Source organism: Ammodytes marinus (genome assembly GCF_949987685.1).
Source record: "Ammodytes marinus genome assembly, chromosome: 1".
In the NCBI taxonomy this organism is placed as follows: domain Eukaryota; kingdom Metazoa; phylum Chordata; class Actinopteri; order Uranoscopiformes; family Ammodytidae; genus Ammodytes; species Ammodytes marinus.
The window spans coordinates 3784264-3810528 of NC_137230.1; the positions used below are offsets into that span (position 1 = coordinate 3784264).

General features: G+C 42.7%; 1 protein-coding gene across 1 annotated transcript in view; it reads left to right on the forward strand.

Annotated features, from left to right (window-relative positions):
* chsy1 (chondroitin sulfate synthase 1) overlaps positions 1–25611 on the forward strand; it is a 56223-nt gene extending 30612 nt beyond the window's left edge. Inside the window, exon 3 of the mRNA XM_080027858.1 lies at positions 22380–25611. Coding sequence (XP_079883984.1) covers positions 22380–23978 — 1599 coding nt within the window. The 3' untranslated portion in view covers positions 23979–25611. The remainder of the gene's footprint in view (positions 1–22379) is intronic.
* Positions 25612–26265: the final 654 nt, after the last annotated feature.

Below are 26265 nucleotides of genomic sequence, written 5' to 3' on the forward strand. Positions count from 1 at the left end.
AGGACATTTTTGGAAAGTGTGTTAATGACGGATCTCACAAACGTAGAAGTATAAGGGTGTGTGTTTGTGTGTGTGTGTGTGTGTGTGTGCGCACACGTCTTTTAGAAGTCTGATGAAATCAATGCCTAATGTCAAAGGATTTGACTATAAAGACTAATTTAATTGACTTTTTTTTTTAATTAAGTAAAACTGGACTCCTGCTAAAAAAAGAGGGGTTTACAAAAGGTAACGCATGCAAACAGTGATGCTGATAGCCTTGCATGTCAAAGCTGACCTAAGGCCAGCCCATCTCACTGGCTGATGACATATCATCCTGACAGCTATTCCACACTGTTGCCAGAGCACCACTCCACCATGCTAGCTGCTGAAACCAATCAGCCACATGACTTCCTGGTGCTAGGAGTGCTAAACGCAGACGGACCTGTTGAGGACACCACAGGCTTTGCTCTGTTCTATCAACCATAACAAACCATTTGTGTGTGACATTATGTTTAAGTTCTACTATGTCCACATGGCCAAGGCTACCACACCTCACCCTGTTTACTGTATAGTCACAGAGATGAGGGCAGAGCTGGTGGAAGCAGAATGCAGCACATACATTCTCACTGAAAGCAAACAGGGATTGTCAATGTGTTTTGAAAGAAATCTCATGACTATTATAGCACATGAATAGATAAAGGTTGAAGTAAAATCAGTTTACCCGTTTGACTATCCATAAAGATACATTGCAGAATTTATATACATTTCCATGAATACTATTTGAAACCTTTCTTAAGGAGCACACTGTTAAGACAGTGTCGTAGAGTAGAGCCAATCTGGGAATCTGACAAACTCTTGACAATCTTAAGAACAAACGCATCCTATCAAGTAGCTGTTAAAGATGCAAACATGCAAGATGGTTCATTTCCTCACGATATGAAGTCTCATCCTTTTAGCGTCATCCACACATTCCCTACTGAGTTCTCTCTGCGTTGTGAGCTTGAAGGGGTGAGCACACAGCCCTAGGTCCAGGGAGGGGACTGACAGTAAACTCCCTTAAACCCTGGAATGCATTTCCTGGCGTTACATCACCAACATCTGTGTGTGTGTGTGTGTGTGTGTGTGTGTGGGGTGTTAGATTAACAGCCACACTAGTAAAACATGTACAGTAGGTGTAACTGTTTATCTACTGGGGCTGTTGAATGTTGCTTCAGAGAACAATAAGAGGTTTATTCCTCTGCACACTGGCTAATGCAATCCCTGGCACGCTCCTTCCAACAACAATATAGCATCAGGAAGTGGTAGACCTCATTACAGCCAGTGAACTGACTTGTGTTTGTTTATTATTCTCTGTAGTGACTGTGACTCTGAGCACACAATGACCAGTTTGATTGAGGATTTGGATGAAGCTGATTGGACGGAAGGACCAGTGATGCCTTCACACGATGTCATTAGAGAACTGTGTAATCCTGTTGATTACATTCTGAATCCACTTTGTTTAGTGATCAAGTTTAGACAAGGAGCTGTCTGATTGGATTACAAATGTCCGATGTCCCGAGGGATTTCCTGCTTGTATTTGATTCCTTCCGTGATGTTTGTATCAGTGTAAACTTTTATTTTTCATATCGTTATTTGTTTCCACTGGGCAGTTCAGGACGGCACGCATCTATTTGCGCTTCCACTGTCAAAAGTTGTGGAAGGATACCAAAATAAGTTAACTTAGTTGGGGGGGTACCAAGCCACCCCAAATAATAAAATACATTTAAAAATGACAAACACCTGGGCTACTTCTAGGCAATTGTTGGTGGCAGCAGCAGTGAGAAATACACATTGTCCCACATGTCTGTCACACACACACACACACACACACACACACACACAAACGGTATGTGCTTGTATATACTGCCAAGCTATGATTACGTTGTCCTTTCCATCTCTGTTTCCATTATAACCTCACAGTACAAACCAACATAACATCATGTTTCGAGTCCAGACACGGTGTCGGCTGCAGCTGACTGCGGATTGCAGCCATACAGGAAACACATGTTTAAATTGGTAAATGCAATATCCCTAAATAGGAGATGGTGTGAATATTCATATGCAAGAAATGTAATGTGACCATGCCTTTAGGCTGGGTTTGATTCACCATGCAATGAATCACAGCTCAATTATGGAAAATGCTTCCTGAATGAAAGCACTCGTCAAGAAGGAAGGAGTAACATGTTTTGAATTTCCATAACGAAGAGAACAACACATGTGAATCAGTGCTTTGTCTAAAGCCCATACTTCTGTACTTGCACTACTACTATAGAAGTCTTGTTAGGGTTTAAAGAGGACCTATTATACTACTTTTCTGGTCTTAATTTCTTGTTTTACACTGCTATAGAGCAACCTGACACGAATCACATCACAAAAAACTATGTAGATTTTCGGGAAGCTCTTTCTCTTATTTTGGCGATCCAGCACGTCCTGTCAACACTGTGTGCTTCGGCCATCTCCGCTCCCTCCGCCTGTGCTTCGGCCATCTCCACTCCCCCCTCCCCCCCCCCCTGCAAACCCCACTCCGTTGTGATTGGTTACCTTCCTTCCGGAACACTTTCAGTGGCGGGAAGCGCGAGCATGGACCTATAAGGGCGCGAGGCAGACGCGAACAGGGAAGTGACAGCATTACCATACATGGAAACATCCGCGTGGTGACTTCACCAAGTTACATGCGACGTCACAAAGTTACAAAGCCGCTTTGAAGACGTGACTTCTCGACTGGCTAGAATAGTGTCTCGTGCTCTGCACAGACACCCCAGACGGTCAGCAGGGAATACGTCGAAATGCATGTAAGTCATTATTTGATAATTTAGTATGGTTAAGCATGACTATGAATCATCATAACAACGTTTATAGGTCATAAAAGTCAAAAAGCATCATAGGTCCTCTTTAAACAAATGTTTTGAATTCATTTCAGTGTGCCATCCATCTGATCTAAAATAACACTTAGAACGTTGATGTCATGTTTGATTTGAAAAGCAAAACACACCAAAATAAGTTTAGTTTCTTCTCAAGCCCGTAACAAGTCTGAGATAAGGCAGTGTTTTCACAGCATCTATATCTGCTTTTCCGTCCAGCTCTGGATCTGCCTCGTAATCGCTTCACTAAACTAGAATTTATTTATTTTTATTATTTAGAATGATGCAATAGTTGGTTTGGCTCGACATTCATCAGATTATGAGAAAACCAACAAGTCAAGATTAGCAGGGGGTTCACCCCTCCCCATTTTCGTCCACTCAACTGCCGCTCACTGGATATTTTTTCTTTTTCGGACGATTCTTTGTAAACCCTAGAGATGGCTGTGTGTGAAAATCCTAGTAGATCAGCAGTTTCTGAAATACTCAGACCAGACCGTCTGGCACCATCAACCATGCCACGTTCAAAGTCACTTAAACCCCCTTTCTTCCCAATTCTGATGCTCGGTTTGAAATTCAAGTTGTCGTGACCAGGTCTACAAGCCTAAATGCATTGAGTTGCTGCCATGATATTGGCTGATTACTAGTCATACTGTATGTCTTAACAAGAAATTGAACCGGTGTACCTAATAAAGTGGCCGGTGAGTTTACATTACCCACCAGTCAATGACCACCAGTTAATGCCATTCCACCAAGACTTAACCATTGCTGGATATTTCATCATCAAAGTGTCATTTCTTTAGTCACTTCTAACCAACACCAATGCAGAAATTAGTAGCATGCACCACTCATGGTTCGCTACATTTTCAAAACAGCAGCACAAAATAGATGGAGAGATTAAAGGTGCACTATGCGGTTTCAGGGGAGGGACATTTGTTTACATTTGCAGAGCCTGCAAAACATATTTACTCTACATGACATTCTAACTTCAAACATTGTTCCAACTAAGGATCCAAGTTTGTTTTGTTCAGTTTTGAGAATATATCTTAGAAAATGTTCACTTCACGAACACACCCATTTTTTAAATGGTTGAAATTGGTTATCGCATGGTGACAGACCCAGCTCACAGACAGCCCAAGGGACGTTGCAGCTTTATCACGTAAGCATCTAAGAGGATAGAGATAAAACAATGTTGACACACACAGTTTAACTCTGATCTACCACTGTGATCAGTGTTGCTATAATTTACTTCACTGAGACTTTATCAAGCTAATTAAGCTTACAAACTAATAACTCAAGCCTTGACTAAAGCAAATCATATACCAAATGACCTGTATAACGTAACACCTGTCCTGCAGTGTGACTGTGTGTGAATGGGCTCTTATTCCTGGATGGCAAGACAGTTCAAAGCGCTGTAAATCCATTTAGTGCTAGCATCATCCCCCATGTCACCCCACACAGCCATTGATCAGTGCTGCTAGGCAACCTGCTGCCCTTAACCTTGTGCTCTGATGTAACAGCGTTAGCCTGGGCCTCATGACGCGCTCTGTTTTAGGCTGCAGGATCATTCCCTTACTGGAAACACAGTGACAATCCACCACAGTCCAGTTTATTTGAAAAAGGCGACACGCTCGAGCCCTTAATGCACATGGTCAGGAATGGGTGTGCCAGTCGGCTATAACCTCAGCAGTTATTACAGAGAGCTTATTGTCCTTTGAGTTCACAGTAAAATAAGGAGTTAAAGTAATGCATTCCTAGAGGATTGGGATTGCAGTCAATATTGGGGTCAAGAAAACAAGCTCATTTAAGTAGCTTGAGGTTTAAAAACACCGTAAAATGTCTTACACTGTAGAAACCCAGCTCTCCTCAGGAATGTTCAAGCAGTGCTAACCTCGCTGCATTTGAAATGCAGCTGATCAATGTACATTCTGATGTTCTGACAGTGACCCACACTGTGAGGTGATGCAGTTGTTCTACATCTGTTTGCCCATAAGGAGCTTTTTCTCCTGCAACAACCATCTGGCCACTAAAGGATGATAATGAATGGAATTATTCATTTGGCATTTTGCCATGAACAACAACAAAAACAAACCCTAATGTGATGTGGTCTTTTAGACTGCAGCAGATGGAATACTATTTTATTTTGAAATGCCTTGGCATTTGCTTTGGTTCCCAGCACATGGACTTAACATCTGAAAGTGTCCGAGCAGCAACTCCTCTCCAGATCCCTCTTTTATGCAAATCGTTTGGGATCCCAGATAGTTTCACAGCCCGCTTCATGTTTCAAGATTCAAGAATCAAGATGATTTATTTTGTCATTGTACATGTTTCAGAACAACGATAATCTGTTTACAGTTATACCCCGCCAAGAGACATAGAGTGACAGTAACCAAACATGGGAGACAGGGGGGATACACTGAAGAGTCGTCTAGCGTGCGCTGCGCCCCTTAAAGTAGGAAGGATAAAGAGAACGTCAGGGAAAGACAGGTTAAAAAAAATGCTACTCTCACACTCCGCTCCTTATGGGTGCGAAGTGTGTGATTAGTACAAAAACCACCTTGGCATAATAAGCAACATGATAACGCCACAGACAAATAGAACACGTCGATAAGCACAAAGGTACGGGTTAGGGGTTTATGGGACGGTAGGTGTCACAGCCCAGGCACCAGGGGTAACATCTGGACAATGAGCTATAACCATCATCATACAGCTGTTTCCCCGTTAACCTGGGGCTTGCTTGGCCGTGCTGTCAGTGGGATCAAACAAGGACGGTGTTGTAATTAGTAGCCCACGCCCGCCGTCACCCCCCTAGGCAGACCCCGGGGCTGGGGGGAGGCACAGAGGACTGTATGCAAGTTTCAGCTCCACACACACATTCCCAAACTCTCCTGGAGCTCCTACTCCCCCTCGATGCTCTGCAGTCACACCATGTGTTCTCTACCCAGCAGCACCTCTGCTCCGTGCGCAGGTCCAACTCAAGAGAACCTTGGGGCATAGAAACAACACTGTGTGGGGTAACACACATGCAAGATCATTTACCTGTAGTTCTTATCTTGGCACCCTTTGGTGCTGGTGGTTGATAGTGTTTTACTGTAGTGTGTAGTAGTGGAGCACCCTTGTCCTTGGGCTTTCTGGCAATGAACTGAGATGGTCTGAGGACAGCACTGTTGTTTGTTGTCTCTCAGCATGTCAAAGCAGTTACTCCTGTAAACATAGAGGAAATGTGAAACCAACGCTCAATTATATTTATAATGTCACACGGCTACACACAGTCTTCTTCACTGAGATGGCCTCTGGAAGACAGGAGAAGCAGCCCTGTGAGAGGATTCATGTTTATACAGCAGGTCCCATGTTATTCAAGAGTTTGAGATGTAGTGGAATTATATCAGACGTAAATAGGTAAAGATGTTCATTGTTCAAGTGAAGTCTATTCAGTGTGAGCCGGACCAGCACACAGGAGTGTGAGAGAGCATCACCAAGGCAGACAACATGGACCCGTATAATAATAAAAACCTAACAGCCACAAACACACACATCAGATCAATAATGGATGTGCAAAGTGTTGACAATGACATACCCCATAACCTCCAAACAAGTGCTTGCTAGGTAGCTCATTGACCGTAGATGCTCTCATGTGTTTTCAAAAGCTGAAAGAGGCTCTGCACATGTCGCATCATTGATTATTCCCAGAAACAACACAGAGTGCTCCTCCATGTTGCTGTTCCCTCATTGCTAGGCCACTGATCCACACCCCTTACACCTCGGCCAGTATAAGGATTTAAACATGTACAACCTGTATCTTTTCCGACGTGCCAGCGGAGTGGACATGGAGCTCTCTGTAGCCACTCACACATACACACACCAGCTTCTTCTCTGCTGCTTCTGCTAATTTAGCTTCCTTCTTTCGTTTGTTTTCTCATATGGTTACTTTGCAACGAGTGCAGCTTTAAATGTAGCTAATAGTTGTAATAAAAGCAACTTGAACTAACGATTTAGTTTTTGTCATGCAAGAGTGAATGTAGTTTGGTAATTCCACACATACTTGTGTTATCGAGTGCAGTGTATTTTATGATTGTTGTGCCCCTTCGTCTTCCTACAGGGGATTTAAGAGCTTCTGACAGGATGAAGCTCCAGGAATTGTGTGTACAGGTGCCGCGCCATGCACTTCCTCACTTGGTTTAAAGGCGTTGTGATAAGAGCTCTAAAGATGGCCAAGGGACAAGTTTGACTTCAAAGGAAGATTCGCTTTTGGAATGGAGGGATTGTTTAGGGCAGGGACTGAGGTGCAGATTATAGACTTGCATAAACATTCACTTTCGTGTGTGTGTGTCTGTGTGTGTGTGTGTGTGTGTGTGTGTATGTGTATAAACACTTGTCTCCCATCTTTCCTACACCCTCGTCCCAGTTCCTTTTCTTCTCTCTAGCTTTCTTGGGCGGCGCTCACTAAATGCTAACTCTGTGGACCACCAGAACTCCACAAGTATGCTGCTGCCCACCGCACAGCTAGAATTAACTTCAACAATAAAAAAGAAAAAGATGAAGCATTTGACCAATATTGGGTAGTTTTTCCCTTGGCTTTGATGTACGTCTTAGTTTATGCTTTTTCCTTGATGTCAGAGAGCAGTTGATACTGCCCATGTTCAGCTCTGTTGCAGACAGGCGGTTATGAACAGCTGTCAGCTGCTGTAGACCTGAGGTTTCAGTAAGGCCCCATCCACACCTGAGCAACCCTCTGGTCAGGGATAGTCCAGGATTTAGTGATGAATAACAATTTATTTTATGCCGCTTGTGGCTAGGGAGAGGTCCTTAACTGTTGTCATCCAATCAATGAAATGCATTGTTCTCTGTATTGCATTTAATCATATTAAATTCTGCTGTACGTAATTAGAGATTGGTTAATCACAGAAGGAGAGATAATCCCATTAACCAAACCAAAGAGCTGTATTTATACACACCTGAAGGTGTCTAAAGAGTGCAGTCCAGGACATGCACATCCTAATAGCTACCCCACAGTCCCCCTGCACTGGGTGACCTGGGTCCTCATCATGTGACCAACATGTGACCTTTAAACTAAGGGCTAGCTATCCATCTTTTCACTGTTAACCAATTTTGCTTGTCATAAAAATCCCCGTAAGTATTTGTTTCAGTGTGGCTATGAGGAGCAGGAACCCAGTCGCTGGTGGAGGACTCTTAGAAAGCCTTTAACACCGCCTCGGGGGACTCGCCTTTTGTGTTTTTCTTGTATGTTTTCTCAAATACAGGTTGACTGTGTGCTTGCCTCTTGAGTTTGTGCTAGGCACTTGGTATTTGTATTGATCAGAGTAAAAGCAGCCTGTGGTATGCCATGATGAGAGTCAATGTGGGATCAGGGCTCCTCTTCACACCTCACTGTATTCTCTCAGTATTTTGTCAATTTCCATACCATGACGTTTGGTTGGCGTCGAGTAGCAAGTTAATTCAACTGAACCTTGACGTTAATTCACTAAGCAGTCAACGACTCATTCTGTTATTTGATACTTGATAGACTGCACACGTATCAGCATTGTTGGACAACCTTATTTAGAAAAGAGGGGGGGAAGCAGTGAATGGTTAGATTACTATCCAAACCGTCTATCTATCACAGTTCCTTATTTGACCTACTGTGTGCAATGAGATATGATCAGCAGCCTTTTCAGGTTTGCTCACTTTCAGTTTGACTTCCGAGGCTTTTGGATCATCTGGATTAACTTCTTGTTTCGTACATGTCTGATCATGCGTTGGATCATGAGTGTGTTGATGGACCCATTGACTTTATTGTAGGGATGTCACCGACGTATTCTCACCCAAAGTTGTCACAAACTGAAATGATCCCTTTTAGTTCCTGTGAATTACAAGGACAGGATTATTTGGATTGTACACCACATTGACATATGGAGGTGTGTTTTTAGTTGTGTGTGCAATTGTGAGGTAGAGATGAGAGAAAAAAGGTTCCAAACTGGCCACGTGCCCTAGAGAGGCCCTAGTTCTAAGCAGCTGATAGTAGTAGTAACAGTTTCAGGAGCAGTAGCAGCTGTCATTGTCTGTGGAGTCTTCGTGACTCATAGTTTCATTGGATCGTGACCAAGACTTCTGTGCAGGTGACTATTGGTTCTGGTAAAAACACAGCAGATGGAAATATAGAGTGTGTGACTGACCGTGTGTGTCTGTGCAGCATATCTCAGAGGTGAGGCAAGCGTCAGCTTCTGCTTTTGCCTTGTGTAATAATCTGATCATTGTGGTTGTGCTGTCCTCATTTTCTCCCTGTACATTTGGCTGACTTATGTAGAACTGATAATCTGCACCGTGTGAACAACATTAACACTCAGCATAGCTCTGTGCACATTACACTTATAACAAGCTGTCATACAATAGATCAAATAAATTCAATGTGTGTCCTTATTTCTGGAGAATGGAAGATTTTAAGACAGGTTTGCACCAGTATAAGCCTGCAGCAGATCAGGCTTTCGGGTTGTTGTACTGAAATAGGGCTACATTAGGAAATGGTTCTTCTATCATGTGTTTTGGGGGGGGGGGTTGCTTGATGTGAAAATGACATTGAGAGTAGCTCTGCCATCTGCTTGGCTGTATGCCTTTCTGAGAAAGGTAGGTTTATACTGGAAAATAACTGGTTCAATTGACATGTTGTCCCACCACCTTGGAAATCAAAAGGGTCCGAAGCTGATCCAAATGGCCACACTTAAAGGTGGGAGAAACACTGACCATCATAGAGGGGAGGGGATGTGCAATATTGATTGTGTGAATTATCCTCAATTAGAATTATGTCAAAGGTGTTACATTGTGTTTAAAAAGAAAGGAAGCTAGAGAGAAAAGTTCAAACTTTAGCACCTTTTCCACACAAGTGACCAATCACTGCATGAAGTGGGTGTGAATGTCGGTCTAAGTAAGTGACTAAATAGCCTGACACCTGTGTAGGATCCTTCAGTGTTAAGCTCTTTAGATTTTCCTCTCTCTGTGGCAGTTGTCTGAACCTTGGATTCTTTGCCAATGGTAGATATTCAACACTGGGCTTTTAGAAGATGTCTCTATTCAACCCTCCACTACTGAGATCAGGTCTTAAGTGACTCTCCAACTCTCTGCTATTTTGACCCATTCAGTGAGTTTGTACTATCAGTTTTCCCTCAGGCCTGCAGTGATATCCTGCCAGTCCACTGCCAAGGTTCTATTCTGGCACTGGTGAATGAAAAGAGAGGCTGCTGTGTTTTAGGTTGGTAGATAAGGACTCCAGGCTGAGGCCATGTCACCAGAGGCTGACATGTGATCAGGAATCTCCTGTGGTGAGGATCAGGGCAGGAGGGATGCGAGTCAGGATGAGTATGTTATCTCGCCTTGATTTCCTTTGCTGCCATTGTTAAAGCTACAGTTGTAATTTGTTACCGACTAAAACATCCAATAAATAATCAAATGAAAAAAAAAATTAGAATCTCACTCTCAACATCATTAGGGACTGGACAGTGGTTGACACTAACGCTTGCCCGCTTGCCCCGACCGGGCAAGTGGATGAGTAGTCAGTAGTCTACGCTATTTATTCATGTGTTTTAGAGTCCGCAAAACAGCCTGTGTGCGCGCAGTTTTGCTGTCTACGTTTCGAAAGCCGGCTCTATTAGGCTACGGACCTGGTTCCGCTATATTCAAACCCCAGAAATCAATAACGTTTGAGCTTATCGATACCGCTATGGAGTCCAGTAGGTCACATGATGTAATTTTAAATATCGAGTAGAGTCGGGTCATCTTCAACTAATTAGGCCTACTTTGGTGAATTATTCCATCACTGGTCTGCATCATAGACTGTAAAAGTGTTGTACCTTCGACTGTCTTGAAGAAACTCCTTCAACCCGCTTCAACTCTGTCTCCAAAAAAAAATTTAAAAAAATACGTCCGCTGAGTCGCTGCCGCTGCAGACCATGCTGCAGACGGGCTCGGCACCGTCTCATCATTCATTCAAAGCAGCGGTGATCAACAAACGCAAACGAGAGACTGTGTAGCAAGTCCGGCAGTTAAAAAATGTGATAGTTTTTAAATCTATATTAAAATCTGCAGGATAAGAACTAGTTGGCTTTAAAAAAAATCGCAAACGGTTCAAATGTGATGTGTTCAGGTCGGCTCAGTAAAATGATTATTAGGCACAGGTCAATAAAATGACATCATGATGTGTTCAAATGTAACATCAAGAAAAAAAGAAATTTAAGTTTTTCGTGAGAAGCTTGAATAATACAGTTTGGGTAAAAAACTTGTTTCCTCAGCAATATAACATTATTAGTAGGCCTAAATATGGAATTATGACCTGTTTAAAGTCCTATCCTTAGCTCTTCTAATCTTATAAGCAATTAAAGCAATAATACCAGTTCTCTTTTAACAAAATAATAGAAAAGTATCAATAAAGATTTGGATTGTGGAGTCTTTATAATGGTATCAATATGAATAGAAATTAATAATCCCCCTCCCTACTTACAGTATAACTGGGCAATAGCTTTAACATGGTGGACTTTAATCATTTTATGGCAGACTATCACATTTTCGCACAATGTGACCTTTTTAAATAAGTAAAATAAGTTACATTTTTCTGAACACTTTTGTGTGGAAGCTAACATTCAGCTTGACTCTGAGCTAGACTGAGTTTTCTGAGCCAAAACCAGGCCAGGTGCATGGCAAAAAGAGGCCCTTTCACGATGCTGCAGCAGGACCAAGCGCTTGGTGTAGTGTGATGTCATGATATCTAGGCTTATATGAATTGTTGTTGGTTGTATGTGGTCAGGATGAGACTAGTAAGCTGTGTTTGCATTTAAGAGATACGGTTCGCTAAAATATATAATTTAATTAGCCTATATATCATTGTTTAACAGTTTTTTTGGGCAAGTGAACACGACATTCGGGCAAGTAAAACATTACCTGTACTTTCCCTATGGGCAAGTGCTTTTGAAACCTTAGTGTCAACCCCTGCTGGAGGTATGGCAAGTGGTTTAAAATACATTTTGCTTTACAGAATATGAGAAACATTTTATTTCTTAAATCAAAGACTTCATCTGACAGATGTAATAAGTGTGTCAGAGGTATGTGACCTTATTGTCAGAATTTAATTTTTCCGAACTGTGGGAAATCCCCATTTCATGTGGCCTGGACTCTCTTCTGAAATTGAGTCGTAACAAATCTGGTGCATATCTCCTTATCTCTACCCGGGAGCTTGAGCTAAAGAAGGAATTTGGGGAGAGGGACCGACTGGAGGGAACAAAGGGCCTTTTCTGCTCTTGTCACCCAGTACTGTCCACCAATCAGAAGACTCAAACTAAAAGGCCAGTCGCATTCCTCCTTTATTAGGGCTTTCAGCATGCTGGAATAAGAGTTCATATTCAATGTTATCATGGAGCCATGATGATGGCACTTATGAAGGTGATCATCTTCTTTCCACTGTGCAACACATAAGATCAGGCAAGTATGTTAACGCAAATGACACAACACAACCTCACATAGAGCTAATGAGAGCATTTCCAGGACCTCAGTATAGGGAAGAGGTAACTAAGTGTCATAAATATGCTCAGGTATTACTATAAGCTCAACCATCACTCATCTTCATCCACTTATCCAGGTTTGGGTTGCAGGGGCATCCGATCCAGTACCCCAATTTTCCCTTTCCAGGTCCACATTAGCAACTTTGACTGTGTTACCAGTAGGGCTGGGCGATTAATTGAAATTCAATTTCGATTACGATTTTGGCTCCCCCCGATCATGAAAACAAGATAATCGTAATAAAACAATCATTGTGTCGCACGCCGTGTCTTGTGTGGTAAATGCAGCAAACCCTTCTGTGTGCGCTCTGCCCCGCCCCCGCCCGAACACTTTCAGCGATTGCAGTGCAATGGTTTATTCAGCATAAAGTTAAAGTACTCACCCAAGACTGAAGTTAAATCCAAACACAAACGCCTTGCGCGAGCAAAATAGCGAGTTGCCAGTTGAAACTCTGTGACGGTGGTGTCATACAGTGACACCTCGCCAGTGTGAGCCGCCGCACAGAAAAGCCCTGTGGCTTTGTGGCTAAAATGAACCGGGGATATCCTGCCCGTTAACGTTGTTGATGTGGAAGGCTTCCGTGCTCGGATTGCATTTCTTGAGCCTGGATACACAGAGATCTTTTTGTAGATTCATACCTCCTCAACGTGCAAATAAATGAGTTTTTCACAATCACATCCCTAGTAAAATAATAATTTTACTCTTAGATTGGAAAGTTTCACTGTTTATTTATTTATGGTGGCTTTTTAGTTGTAGGCTATGTTTGAGGAGCACATTTGGGAGTTCAATGTATGCAATGTTGAAAGAATTTACAGAATTTTCATTTTGGTGCATCCCTACAGTGAATAATCGTCTTTAATAAGCGTGATTACAATATCAATCAAAATAATCGTGATTATCATTTTTGCCATAATCAAGCAGCCCTAGTTACCAGGCCAGTGTAGAGATATAATCTCTCCAACTAGTCATGGGTCTTCCCCGTGGCCTACTCCTAGCTGGACGTGCCTGGAACACCTCCCTAGGTATGCACCCAGGGGCGTCCTTACAAAATGCCCTAACCACCTTTTTAGCCGCTTGTATCCGCAATTTAGATTTTTGGGTCATGACCCAGCCTTCAAAGGTGAGAGTGGGAACAAAGATCGACCTGTAGATCGAGAGCTTTGCCTTCCAGCTCACAACAGCAGCAGTACGCTGCACTTGGGTAAAGGACTCATTCCCTATCCGGAGTAGGCAATCCATCAGTTTCCTGCTGAGAACCATTACCTCAGATTTAGAGGTGGAGACTTTCAAATCACTGCTCTGAGGACTGAAATATTGGATTTCCTTTCATTTACACCTAATCAGTGGCGGGCCGTGCCTTTTACACCTAGGCCTTCACAGCCATCATCCCGAAAATCAAACCGCTTAATAAATAAATAAATAACTTCATGATCACGTCACGGCTATTGTCATTGGATTAACCATACGATTGCAGCAGTTACAGTAACTATTAACGAGTGTAATACAATGACATGACACTAAACATGTTGACTAAACCATCAAGAGCATAGGCCAACTAATATTACACACTACACAGCTTGACAAGATGCTGCATCACGAAAAGACCCCACACAGTCTAAATCATGACATGACCAAATAATCAAGAACAAATTCAAAACAGCCACAAGTCACTAGCAACTACCGGTCAAGGCAAATGTCAAACACACACACAGATCCCAGCTTAATCACAGACCTTGCGCCAGGATGAAAACTACCTGTCAGATCTTCTGTCTATCAATTTAGTTCCCATTTTTAGAGCACTGGACAGCGCAGCAGCTAAAAAAACAAACATTATTTGCACGTTTTAATAAGTTTTAAGCAGGAAAATTATGCTGGGAAGCAGCGCACTACTAGCGGGTCATACCATGGAGAATGAATAGCAGAACGGCACTGGCAGCGCACGCACTCGTAGCGCGTCTTGTGGTCACCGCTCCTAGTAAACACCGGTTTGAAAACCCAGCGTAGCACCACACACGGCAGCGATCAGTTGCAAGTAGGCTAGCAGACATATCCAGCAATACAATTAGCAATGAGCCAACAATAGGCCTACCTTTCATAAGTTGCTGCCTGATTGGAAGTGTCGCACAGATCATCTATCCAGCTGGGTCAGAGCGGCTAGCTGTGGTGTTGTTCCACCCTCCTTCACAATGTCCAGCTGTTCTCAAAAGGTCCTTTTCTCAATAAAAAAACTTCCCTAGTAAGTTGTCCATTAAATCCACTCCTTCTCCTCTGTAATCCACTGTGTGTTTCGACAGTCTCATCTAAAAGATCTAATCAAAAATAGAAGAGATCTAACATACTGCCTTCTATCCATAGACAGTAATGTCGGCTAGCTAGCGGTAGTTCAAGTAGGCTACTCTCCCTCCCGATTGCGATTGCGACAAGGCCAGCTAGAAGGCCTAGCCATGTAAAAGGATACGCCCAAGTCGGAAAAATCGAAATCTGATTGGTTAAAGAGCATGTCAATCACAACATCTTCCCCATTAGCGTCAACAGAGAGGGGATTCTCTCGGAATTCTGAAGGCCTCAGCCAGATATTTTTTTACCCGGAGACAGCGCAGGGAAATAATCTGATTGGATAAGAGCTCTAATATATAGTAGCACAGCACACTGGAGGCAGCGCAGCCGAAGGAAAAACAATTCACTTACGTGAACAAACTCTTTGAAGTAGATATAATTAATGAAAACATTTTATATATTAAAATGTATAAATGATATATTTAATAAAAAATATAATAATGTATTAATAATATATAATTTTGTTTTTCTGAAAGTCTTTAGGCCAGCAGAGAAGGCTCTGCTGGCCATGACGGCCCGCCACTGCACCTAATAGATGCAGTACTTGAACATTTGGTACTTCTATCTTTGTAACTACACAGATGCATCTGTGTTCTCTTGGTTCTGACATGATGATAGTGCCTGGTTTGTGGCACTTGGACATTGACTTTGGCAACTGCCACCCATGTTTCCATGATCCAATATCCTGTTCATTCAATCCATGTGTGGAGATCCTTGGTTCAACAAGATCTATCTCTAGGCTTTGGACACAATACTTGTTAGTAGAATACACCCATTGTTGGTTTGGGTCTGCACATGGGATTTGTTGAATAGAAGTTATAAATGTAGGTTACATTACGTCTCTAATTTATTTTTTAAAAGACCTTGAGTAGTTTCCCATTAAAGTTGCCCCAGTCATCTAATAACAGTATCTGAAAGTTTTCATGCACAGCTGAGCTGACAACTGAACTCAGAAGCACTTTATACAGGCTCAGAGGTTGCTGTCATGGAAACAATGGTGTGTATTCGCTGGAAGAGAGGATAGTGTTACTCGTCTAGATTTCTCTAGCTGTTTTGTGGATCTATGCCAATGTGTTGAATCATCAACACTAGCAATGACCTAATTATATCATGACTGTGCAGCAGAGGAAATCAGTAAAACTGCCAAAGATTTTCTATACTGACGAATGCTAAAGGTTTTTTCTTTTTTGAACCTGTGCTACTTTACAATATGATTTTCCACTGTGCCACTTTTGGTTTTAACAGGGTGGCATTCACCAGCAGCAACGTTGAACAGAAAAGGCAAAAGGCCAAACAGAGAATAATTAGGTAGATGGATGCAGTGCAACAGGAGTGCATAGCGTCAGATAAAGTGATTATGATTTGATTAAGTCATATATTTCTAGTTGTGCTGCAGTGAACCCGCAGCAGCATGTCGGTGCATGTATGGCTTCCCTGTGGGCATTTCAACACAGCATGCTTTACTCACACTACCGCTATGTCCTGCTCTGGAAAAGTGGTTTTGGAAAGATAAACATCTGTCAGTTTGTTACTTTAAAAAAAATAATAATCGGTAAATTTCGAACTGAGAAAACGTTAAAATAATGTTTAAAAGTGAATGTCTCTAGTTTGGAGTTTGCTGCCCATTAACTCCTCTGGAGCATACTAAGGAAAATATAGCTTTTTCCAACCAGTGTCTGCTAAATGAATGAAAATGTGCGTGATACCAGTTGTTTAACTGATCGTGTATGTGTTGAGCAATAGCAAGACATGACTCTTAACAAATAAAAGTTATTTAGAAAGACTTTCAGTTAAAATTAAGAAGGTTCTTAAATGCTACTACCACAGTGCCTAGAAGTATAAAGATTTGTACGGTTTTCTCCAGTCACGATAAATGTCCAACTATACGTACGAGCCATAGAATGAAATGATTCAGCTCTCCTCTCAGTGTTCGGCAGCACAGAGTCTATTGTTCTGTTTTCATATGCGGGCTGCTGTCTTTCTAATATCCTGACCTGGTTCTGTTCAAATTGCACCTTGGCATTGTCTGATGCTCCTGCTGATTAATTCACACCACAACCTTCACTGTCTCTTCAGTTCCTCTGCTAATTCAGAAACTGTTATCTCGACCCGATCTCAACCCAGTGTCTTATGCAGGCATCGACCAACCACAGTAGGTATCGTTGGTGTTAAAGAATGTTACTGTAAATGCTTCAGATATGAATATAAATACATTTTATAGATAGAATGCAAGCAGACATGAAATAACAGCTGTAAAGGTTATAGATTAAATAAAGTCTGTAATTGGTGTGTGCTCGAGCCACACAGTTTGGGACCCAATTTTTTTTCTTTGCAGCTTTGTAGAAGAACAAGGCTGGACATACAAGCTATTACATTTCATGTTTTATAGGTACCATGATCTTTAACTCCAAGTTTTGTTTGTAGGTTTTGTCAATGAGTGGAGTAGAAAAAAACATTGCCGGAAAGGAAACAAATAAGCGTAAATGTTTGACGCTCCCGTCCACTACAGAGGGATATTTAAACTTTGAGCAAATCTACACGTTTCACCAAAGGCTGGAGCAGTGCGCAGAAGTATTTCAAAAGATCAATCCTTCTAGAATTCTGCTCATCAACATCAACATTTCTCCTTGGATTATACAATCTCACTCCCCAGCATTGCACAGGATAGAAGGCTCATATTAAAGTAATCTGGTGTCATGACTACCTCCCATCACACACCAGGGGCCGTATTACAGAAACTTCCTATCTCACAATTCCTATCTTAACTGGTTGGTAACCATGGTAATTAGAGTTAGGACCTGATTTAGGAAAATAGTCATTACAGATTAACAGTTCCTACATCAATGTTCCTATCTTATTTCAAGATAGGAAAAGTGTATTACAGAAGCATCCTAGCTGCCCAAAATCTTTAAAAAAGTCTCCTAACTTTAGGATAACCCTTCAGCCAGCCTAACTTTTCAGTTGGACCCAGACTAACTGTGTTTTCTTTTATTAAACCAAGTCAATGGAGACACAGTTAATGTATTTACTTAAATGCTATTGAATGACCCGAAATTACTCTTAAAAACAAAAATTAAAAAAAAAATATTGGATACAAAACTTCCTTCACCCTCTCCACAGATGTCACCAACAGCTCAAACTTGTCTTTTTTAAAGTCAAAGGCCTTTTCTGCTCCATATGGCAAATTAAGCAAAGTTAGCTGTTAGCCTACACAATACTGTCAGGCTGGGCTGAGAGTCAGTTGAGATAGAACATTGTCGGTTGCTATGCAACAGACATACATGCTGCAAACTGACCTTTGATTTAGCAGTTAGGATTTCCTAAACAGACTTAGGATAGGATGTGGTAAAATAGGATAGGATTCCTAAAGTTAGTTAGGATTTGCTTCTGTAATACCAAATCAGAGTAAATCCTATCTTAGACTCTCCTATCTTAAGTTAGGACTTAAGATAGGAAGTTTCTGTAATATGGCCCCAGTTCCAGACCTATTGTTGAGCTGTCTTGGGTGTGAGAAGCGTTTGACTGATTTGAGAAAATTAGTGTGGACAGACGGCCCTCGTTTACCGGAGCCAATTACAGCAGCATAATGCCGTCTCCAATTAGATTTCCATGGCCTATTGTCCTGCAGATTAAACCCAGCCAGAGTGGAGGTCATGCTGCTCTGGGCCTCAGGCTTCACTTCCACTCCCTTAGCATAATCCATTAGCTGAACCGTACAGCATCACACACAAGGCTACATCTGTATCATACACACATTATCTTGTACTAATGGCTGTCTGCTAACATTCATTTACTCTGCTGTGTGCCTGGAGCATATTTTTAACACCACGACTCCCAAGAAACACTACTTGGCATGTCCATAGATGGTTTTCAACCATAAATGCTAAAGTGGTGCTCCAGCTAGTTAGTGCTCTAATCCCAAATTGTTGGGGGACTTTGTTTAGCCCCACCCTGCCTGAAAATGCCTTTGCAAATACAAATAATGCACACTTTCCTTTGTTGTCTCCAAACCCAAACTGAGATTACCCTGATGACACCACTATAACATCACCAGAGGTTATTTTCTCAGACTGCTCCGGAGTCACAAACTCCTTTTTAATACAAATGTTTGAATCACTTGCAGAGTGGTACTATCAATGAGTGGTTAACTGATCTTGATGTGTGATGTCACGTTAAATTGCTATTTTATCAGAGCTATAATTGTTCAGTGTTCAGTCAGATTTTATACGACTGATATCATATGTGATTGTGTGGATCACATCTCAGTCTAGTATGTGTGTGGAGACACCTAAATGGTGGAGCGTCTTCTGACAAAGATCTATCCCTGGCTTTGGTTCCAGTTTTGATTTTGAATCACCAACCAATGACTATACTGTAACAGTCAGAGGTTTAAGCCTTAGTTTACCGTTTTATCATTCCATCCTACATGGAAAAGTTTTGTTCTGTCCTTTCCAATAATGCCAATAGTGTTTCCGAGTTTGAGAAATTACTTCACCTGTCAATGGTTCCAGAGGTAAAAAAAATAATAATTGAATTGCCTCACTGACAATGTCAATTTGATAAAGTCAAAAGTGCAAGCTTGTGGCCATAAAACCTAAAGGACAGAAGACAATTGGACTCATATTGTAAAGAAACGTCTGAACCTGAATTTCTGTTTGCTCAATGCTTACAGAAAGCTGACTGTGTAGAAACCGGATGAGGCAACACTGTCTGAAACTCGTCACAACACCCACACACATAGTTGCCTGCGTAAGTTATCTTGATGATGAATGTCATCGTGGGGGGATGTGTGTCAACCGATTAGGATAAACCACTTTCTTATTTCTCAGAGTTGATGTAGTGTCAACAAAAACATCCAAATCTGCCCCAGGGATCAGCAAATCCAAGTTAGCCTACCATGACTGCTTCTTCTGTTAGACTCATTTTGGTTCTACAGACATAACATGACATGACGAGCGCCAGTTTGTGTCGTACTAAAACATTCAACACTGGGGAATAATAATAATAATGAGCTTTTCATTACTGAGCTTGAGATGAAATTCCTTTCCCAGTAAGTGTGCCTGGCTGATGCTCATGGGCAACCACATTTCAATGAAAGGAAGATGAAATAATTCAATCTAATGCTCAGAAAAAAAACCTACATTTATATTATCCAGGAGATTCCCTTTTTCCTATACAAATGCACATTGGAGAGATGATTAAAAAGAAACTTTGAAATGGGTGGGAGAGTACTTGGGGAACCAATACCAATCACAGATCATCTTTCCTGTATGTTAATGTGTTACATTTTAAATTGAGTTGGTCAAACAGGTCATACAGTTTAAATATAACGTTGCTGCTGTTTTTGATTTTCCCACTTTAAGTGTTCCTGGTGTCTTCAATATAGCGTACACATCTTCCTATCTAATATTGTGTGTTTACAGTGTTCAATTGATTACAGTGTTCAATTAATATGAGTTCTGCATTGAAGCTGAGGTCCTTGAGCAGCAATATCCACATATCATCATCTTCTCGAGTTTTGTAATAGCTGTGGTTACTTGTGAGTGACCTACTGTACCTTCTTGTCTTGCCCGTTAGAGAACCTTTCTAGCCAGGGCAGGGATTTGGGCAGTTTAATGACTGTGAAGAAATTGCTCTAATGAGTCATAAGTCGACAACAGTGACCACAAAAGTTGAGGTCACGTAATTAGGAATGGTGCTAATGACGCTGCGAAGCCACAGGAGAGACACAAACATCCTGACTGTCAGCTGATAACCACTGGTGTTACTCTGCTGGAGACAGTCTGAGCTCTCCTACAGCATCACTATCAACTCTACTAGCCTGCTGGAAAAATACTGTGGGGGAGGGATGGAGGGAACCACTCTTTTTTGTGGAACTTCTCTAACCTTAGTCTTAGCATTAAAACCAATGCAGACAAAGGCATATGGCACTACTACCTGAAGGCATTTTAACCAAAAAACACAAGCTTTGCTTTTAGATCCTGTCATGTCTAAAACATGCTTGGAGGAACATCAATGTTAAATTCATCTGCGTCTTAATTGACATCGCTTTAGGTTTGTCTTTCATGTCTCTCTACCTTGTCATTTAAAACTGACATCTGTATCTTCTGTGTAAAAGCCTGACCCCTTAACCCTCTGAAGGGCCCATCTCGGCTCAACACTTCCATGAACGACAAGGATACATTGTGTTTTGATTGGCAGGCAGCCCTCTCGTAGGTGCAGAGGAATGCAGGCTAGATCCATGGAAAAGCAAAGAGTTACTCAGGGCAGTTAACTGTGATGGTATTGAGCTTTTAGGGTATCCCTTTCCATAGCTCTCCCTTTGCCTGGGGATCAGGCCTGTGGCTGCATTCCAGAGCCGTCCTCTCAATTTAGAACTTTCTGGGGGCTGCAGTGGAGTCTGATGCTCCCTTCATTGGGAGGCAACCACACAAACCCTGCCTTCTTGACCACGACGGAGCTCCTGCCAGCTGCTCAAAAGCAGCTGTCCCAATGTTTACACTTTTAGCCTCCTGCGATTTTGAGGAACAGTAGGTTTGTAAAAGCTCCTGCAGCAGGTCTGCAGTAAACACACACTGACTCCCTTGTGGTCAGCGCTGGACTGGGCAGTGGCTGCTGCACAACACACCCCTTGAGTCCTTTCATTTGAAGTTTGTGTCAGCAGAATACAGGACAAAGAGTGTTTCTGTTGGTTTACATTCAGTGTGTTTCCATGCCCTTAAAACCTGCATTTTTTCAGTATTTTTTATCTGAGGTGCAATCTCAGGACCAATAACGATAACTGACAGCTATGTTAACTGATGCCATACTATTACGATTAGTTATTGTACGTGTGTTTGAGGCGTAAGTCTCAAAGTGTACAAGAATTCAACTCATTTTCAAACACAGCTAATGAGTCTCAACTGTAACATAACATTACAATGTTAAGCTTTTTTGCAATTGCAGTTGGCACATGCTCTGTGTGACTGTGTAAAAAATACGGGCTGTGGATGAAGAGTTGATAGAGGGTGGCTGCAGGCAAGTGTGTATGTGCAAGTCCATGTTCTGCTGGTTCAGCAGGCGGTTGATTTAATTACTACGACGTCACTAGTTTTTTGTAATGATGGCTATTGGCTAGCAAGCAGTAGTAGCAACTAGTTTCATTCTGCTGTGGCCTCTGCTCTGAACAGACCTGTGTCCACTCAGTCAGTGTGGTGGAGCAGAGGAGAGATGGGAATGGCACAGAGACAAAATCCCTATTTACAACTGGTTTTCCACTGACTCATCCTTATCTTTGAATGAAGAGTTGACTGTAAAGCAGCATTGCACTTACATGCTAAATTCCAATTAAGGAAGTATGTTGTATGCTTTTTTTCAAGCAGACAAGGGCTTAAATGATCAATTTGAAGAAATATAAAAACTCTTTAAAAAAGCTAATCTCTGAATCCAGAATCCTGTAGAAACACCTGATGGAACAATCATGATAGCTCAGTAGACAGCATTGTGTTCATGTACAGCTGGGAACCCAATTCCTGCTCGTCCCTGTACCTTTATTTGTAATGTCAGAGTATTCTGTGTGCTTAGGGGCAAAAGTGATATTTTGCATATGAACATGCACTAACATCAATCCATCTCCTGTTTCCACAGATGCAGCAGCTCTTCTATGAGAACTATGAACCCAATAAGAAGGGCTACATACGAGATCTCCACAACAGCAAGATCCATCGAGCCATCACCCTGCATCCCAACAAGAACCCCCCGTACCAGTACCGCCTCCACAGCTACATGCTCAGTCGCAAGATTGCTGACCTGCGCCATCGAACCGTTCAGCTCCACCGGGAGATCGTCCAGATGGGGCGCTACGGAGCGGCCGAGCCCAGCCGAGAAGACCTCCAGCTGGGCATGCCTCCGTCTTTCATGCGCTTCCACCCGCGGCAGAGAGAGGAGGTTCTGGAGTGGGAGTTCCTCACGGGCAAATACCTGTTCTCGTTGTCTGACGGGCAGCCGCCACGCCGCGGGATGGACTCCTCCCAGAGGCAAGCCCTGGACGACATCATAATGCAAGTGATGGAGATGATCAATGCCAACGCCAAGACACGGGGCCGGGTCATTGATTTCAAAGAAATCCAGTACGGCTACCGAAGGGTCAATCCCTTGTACGGCGCAGAGTATGTGCTGGATCTGCTGCTGCTCTACAAGAAGCACAAAGGAAAGACCATGACGGTTCCTGTGAGGAGACACGCTTACCTGCAACAGACCTTCAGCCAGATCCAGTTCAGAGAGGAGGAGGACGAGGAGATGGACGTGGGAGCTCTGGCCAGCCACATCAACAAGGAGTCTGACTCCCTCTCCTTCCTGTCCAACTCCCTCAAGATGCTGGTGCCCTTCAAGCTGGCCACGTCCGGCCAGGACCAGAGAGAACCTAAAGAGAAGAAGGTCAACATCCTGGTTCCTCTGTCGGGACGCTACGACATCTTTGTGCGCTTCATGGCCAACTTTGAGCGAGTGTGTCTGATCCCCAACCAGAACGTGAAGCTGCTGATCCTGCTCTTCAGCACGGACAACAACACAGAGCGGGTCAAGCAGGTGGAGCTGATGAGGGAGTACCACATGAAGTATCCCCGCGCCGAGATGGAGATCAAGCCCGTCACCGGCTCCTTCTCCCGGGCGCTGGCTCTGGAGGTGGGCTCCTTGCACTTCTCCAACGACTCGCTGCTCTTCTACTGCGACGTGGACCTGCTCTTCACCAGCGACTTCCTCAAGCGGTGTCGGAGCAACACGGCACTGGGACAGCAGACCTACTTCCCCATCATATTCAGCCAATACGACCCCAAGGTGGTGTACGCCGGGAAGGTCCCCAGCAACAACCACTACGTCTTCACCTCCAAGACGGGGCTGTGGAGGAACTACGGCTTCGGGATCGTCTGTGTCTACAAGGGAGACCTGGTCCGAGCCGGGGGCTTCGACACGTCCATACAGGGCTGGGGACTGGAGGACGTGGACCTGTTTAATAAATTTGTCCAGTCGGGGATTAAGTTGTTCAGAAGCACAGACACAGGGATAGTGCACATCCACCACCCGGTCCTATGTGACCCCAACCTGGAGGCAAAGCAATACAAGATGTGCCTGGGCTCCAAAGCCTCGTCGCACGGCTCCACCCAGCAGCTGGCCGAGCTCTGGCTGGAGAAGAACGACCATGGCTTCAGGAGACTGGCCAGCAATAACGGATCGCTACGGACAGCGTGAGCAAAGCCTGTCATAAACTGTGCTCACTTCCTCTCAATAGTGGTGTTTTTTCACTACCTAATTTATTTTTTAACTGAAATGAAAAGACTTCACATGGATATATTTTGAAAATATGTCATTTTTTTAAATAAAGTGTAGAGAAAACGCCATGATGAACACAGTCTGGGCTGGATGTATGAGAGTTATCTCTTACAATATTGTGGTGTGAGCCTGATCAGAGAAGTTCCTGTAGCCTGGTCCATGTGTGTGGACAGTGGGGTTAGGGGAGTTAAAGGTTATTCATGTGTACCTCAGTGAAGTACACTGTCATGTTCCTTAAATATTCCATTTGTCTTTAGTGCAGAAACAGACTCTCAGACCAGCAGTGCTCCAACAACTCCTGATTGTGAATGTTTACAAAAGACTGATTTTAAACATTTCATCTTTCAAAATAAAACATAAGTCACAGTGATCTCATTGATGACTGAGATCAGTTTCATTTGATGTGCTTGTGTTACAGTGGATTCTGCTAATATGACACTGTTACTGTTTCTACAGGATTTATTTTGTATTTTTCTTGACTTTTTAATTTCTGTGAACCTAACTGCTGGATTTTTATATCTGCAATTCATCATTTTCTTCTTCTTAATTTATTGAATTTGGCTCAGTTTTCTACTCTCTGACTGTTGAATTATGTATATTGGAAAGATTGTATTACCATGACGGTTGTAGGACAGTGTTTTTTTTTATGTTCCTTTTCTTAAACTCGTCATCACCAAAGAGTTTTGCACAGTCTGCTTTAGATATCATGCTGCCTGTGTGTGTGTGTGCGTGTGTGTGCGTGTGTGTGCGTGTGTGTGCGTGTGTGTGTGAGATTGACTTAAGTCACATTCAGGGACTCATGCTAGACTTAAGACCAGTTCATTGGTCAAAATCCCCAATCTGTAAAAGGCTGACTTTTGGGTCATTGGCCACGGTTAAGGTAAGGTTTAGGCAACAAAACAATTAATATTAGGTCTATGTAAAGACCCCCAGAAGTGACATAAGTAAAAGTGTGTGAGTGTGTGCGCGCATCTATGTTTGTTTGTGTGTGGTGTTTTGCAGGCCTAGACATGAAAGTGACTGAACAAAGGAGAGTAAACACAAAAGGCCTATCTCTCTCCTGGGTGAAGCATGGAACCAGTCCGGCCTTTATTCCAGTGGGCTGAAAGAGGGAGCAGCGCTCTGGTTGGCTGATAGCTCTAGTCCCACGTCACTGTCTCTTTATGAAAAACTTTCTTTTATGTTGAAATAAGTGTTGCGGCTGGTCCCAGTCTACCGAGGTGTGGCTTTCTGTGCCCATTCCATTGAGCTGTGATATGGTCCTGTGTTACGGGGCAGAACATTTCCTCTTGCAGGCCCTCCCTCTCTGGCCTGCATTCTGCTTGTGTTGCCTATAGGCAGGTACTGTACGTTGTAGCACTCCATTGGGTTAATGCCCCATCTCCAGCATTACAACAATGAATGGCTGATTTTTATGACTGATCTAACAGGATGAATGACCGTGCTGTCATCATGTTTTTGTTTTCTTTGATTCTTTTCTATTTTGTTCTTTTAACTCTGTCCCACTGGACACGGTTTTCTATTTAAAAAGTAATAAAATTGGGGGTAAGGTATCAAAGTCTACTGCTTGTGTGGTATTATTTTGTTCCATTCACCTGTAATGATATTCACTAGAGAAGGAAAACACAAAATGCACCTTTAGTATCATTACAGATTGCTACTGGTTCATACTGCCACATGAACTTTCAATCTCAACATTGTGTCAACATATGCAATTGTACCCACTTTGTATTAACCCACTAGTTATTAATCCAGCCTTTGGGGACAAGCCCTGTGTGTGTGTGTGTGGGGGGGGGGGGGCCCCTGCAGGAACAATAAACTGGTCCTCCAAAGTAAATTCTGAGATAGGTCAATCCTCCTCCGATTCCTTTGTGTCTGCTGAAGGGCTATAAAGAGACACAGAACTGGACTGTTATTTTATGTTAAAATCACGCACACAAAACATAAAGCATGTCCATGCATTGAGCTACAGAGTTCAGTCCTAAACTTGTAGACAATAAATCAAACTGTCTGACCTTAGAGCCTATTTAGTAGCCACACACACGCACACACACACACACACACACACACAACAGTGATGCCTCAGCATCGGTTCTTAAAGACACACATGGAGACAGCGGGGCCCCTGTGACATTTCACCTTCTGTACGATACATAGTGTTTATGAAGCCAGCATGAGACTTTGACTTCTGGGCCCCATCAGTTTA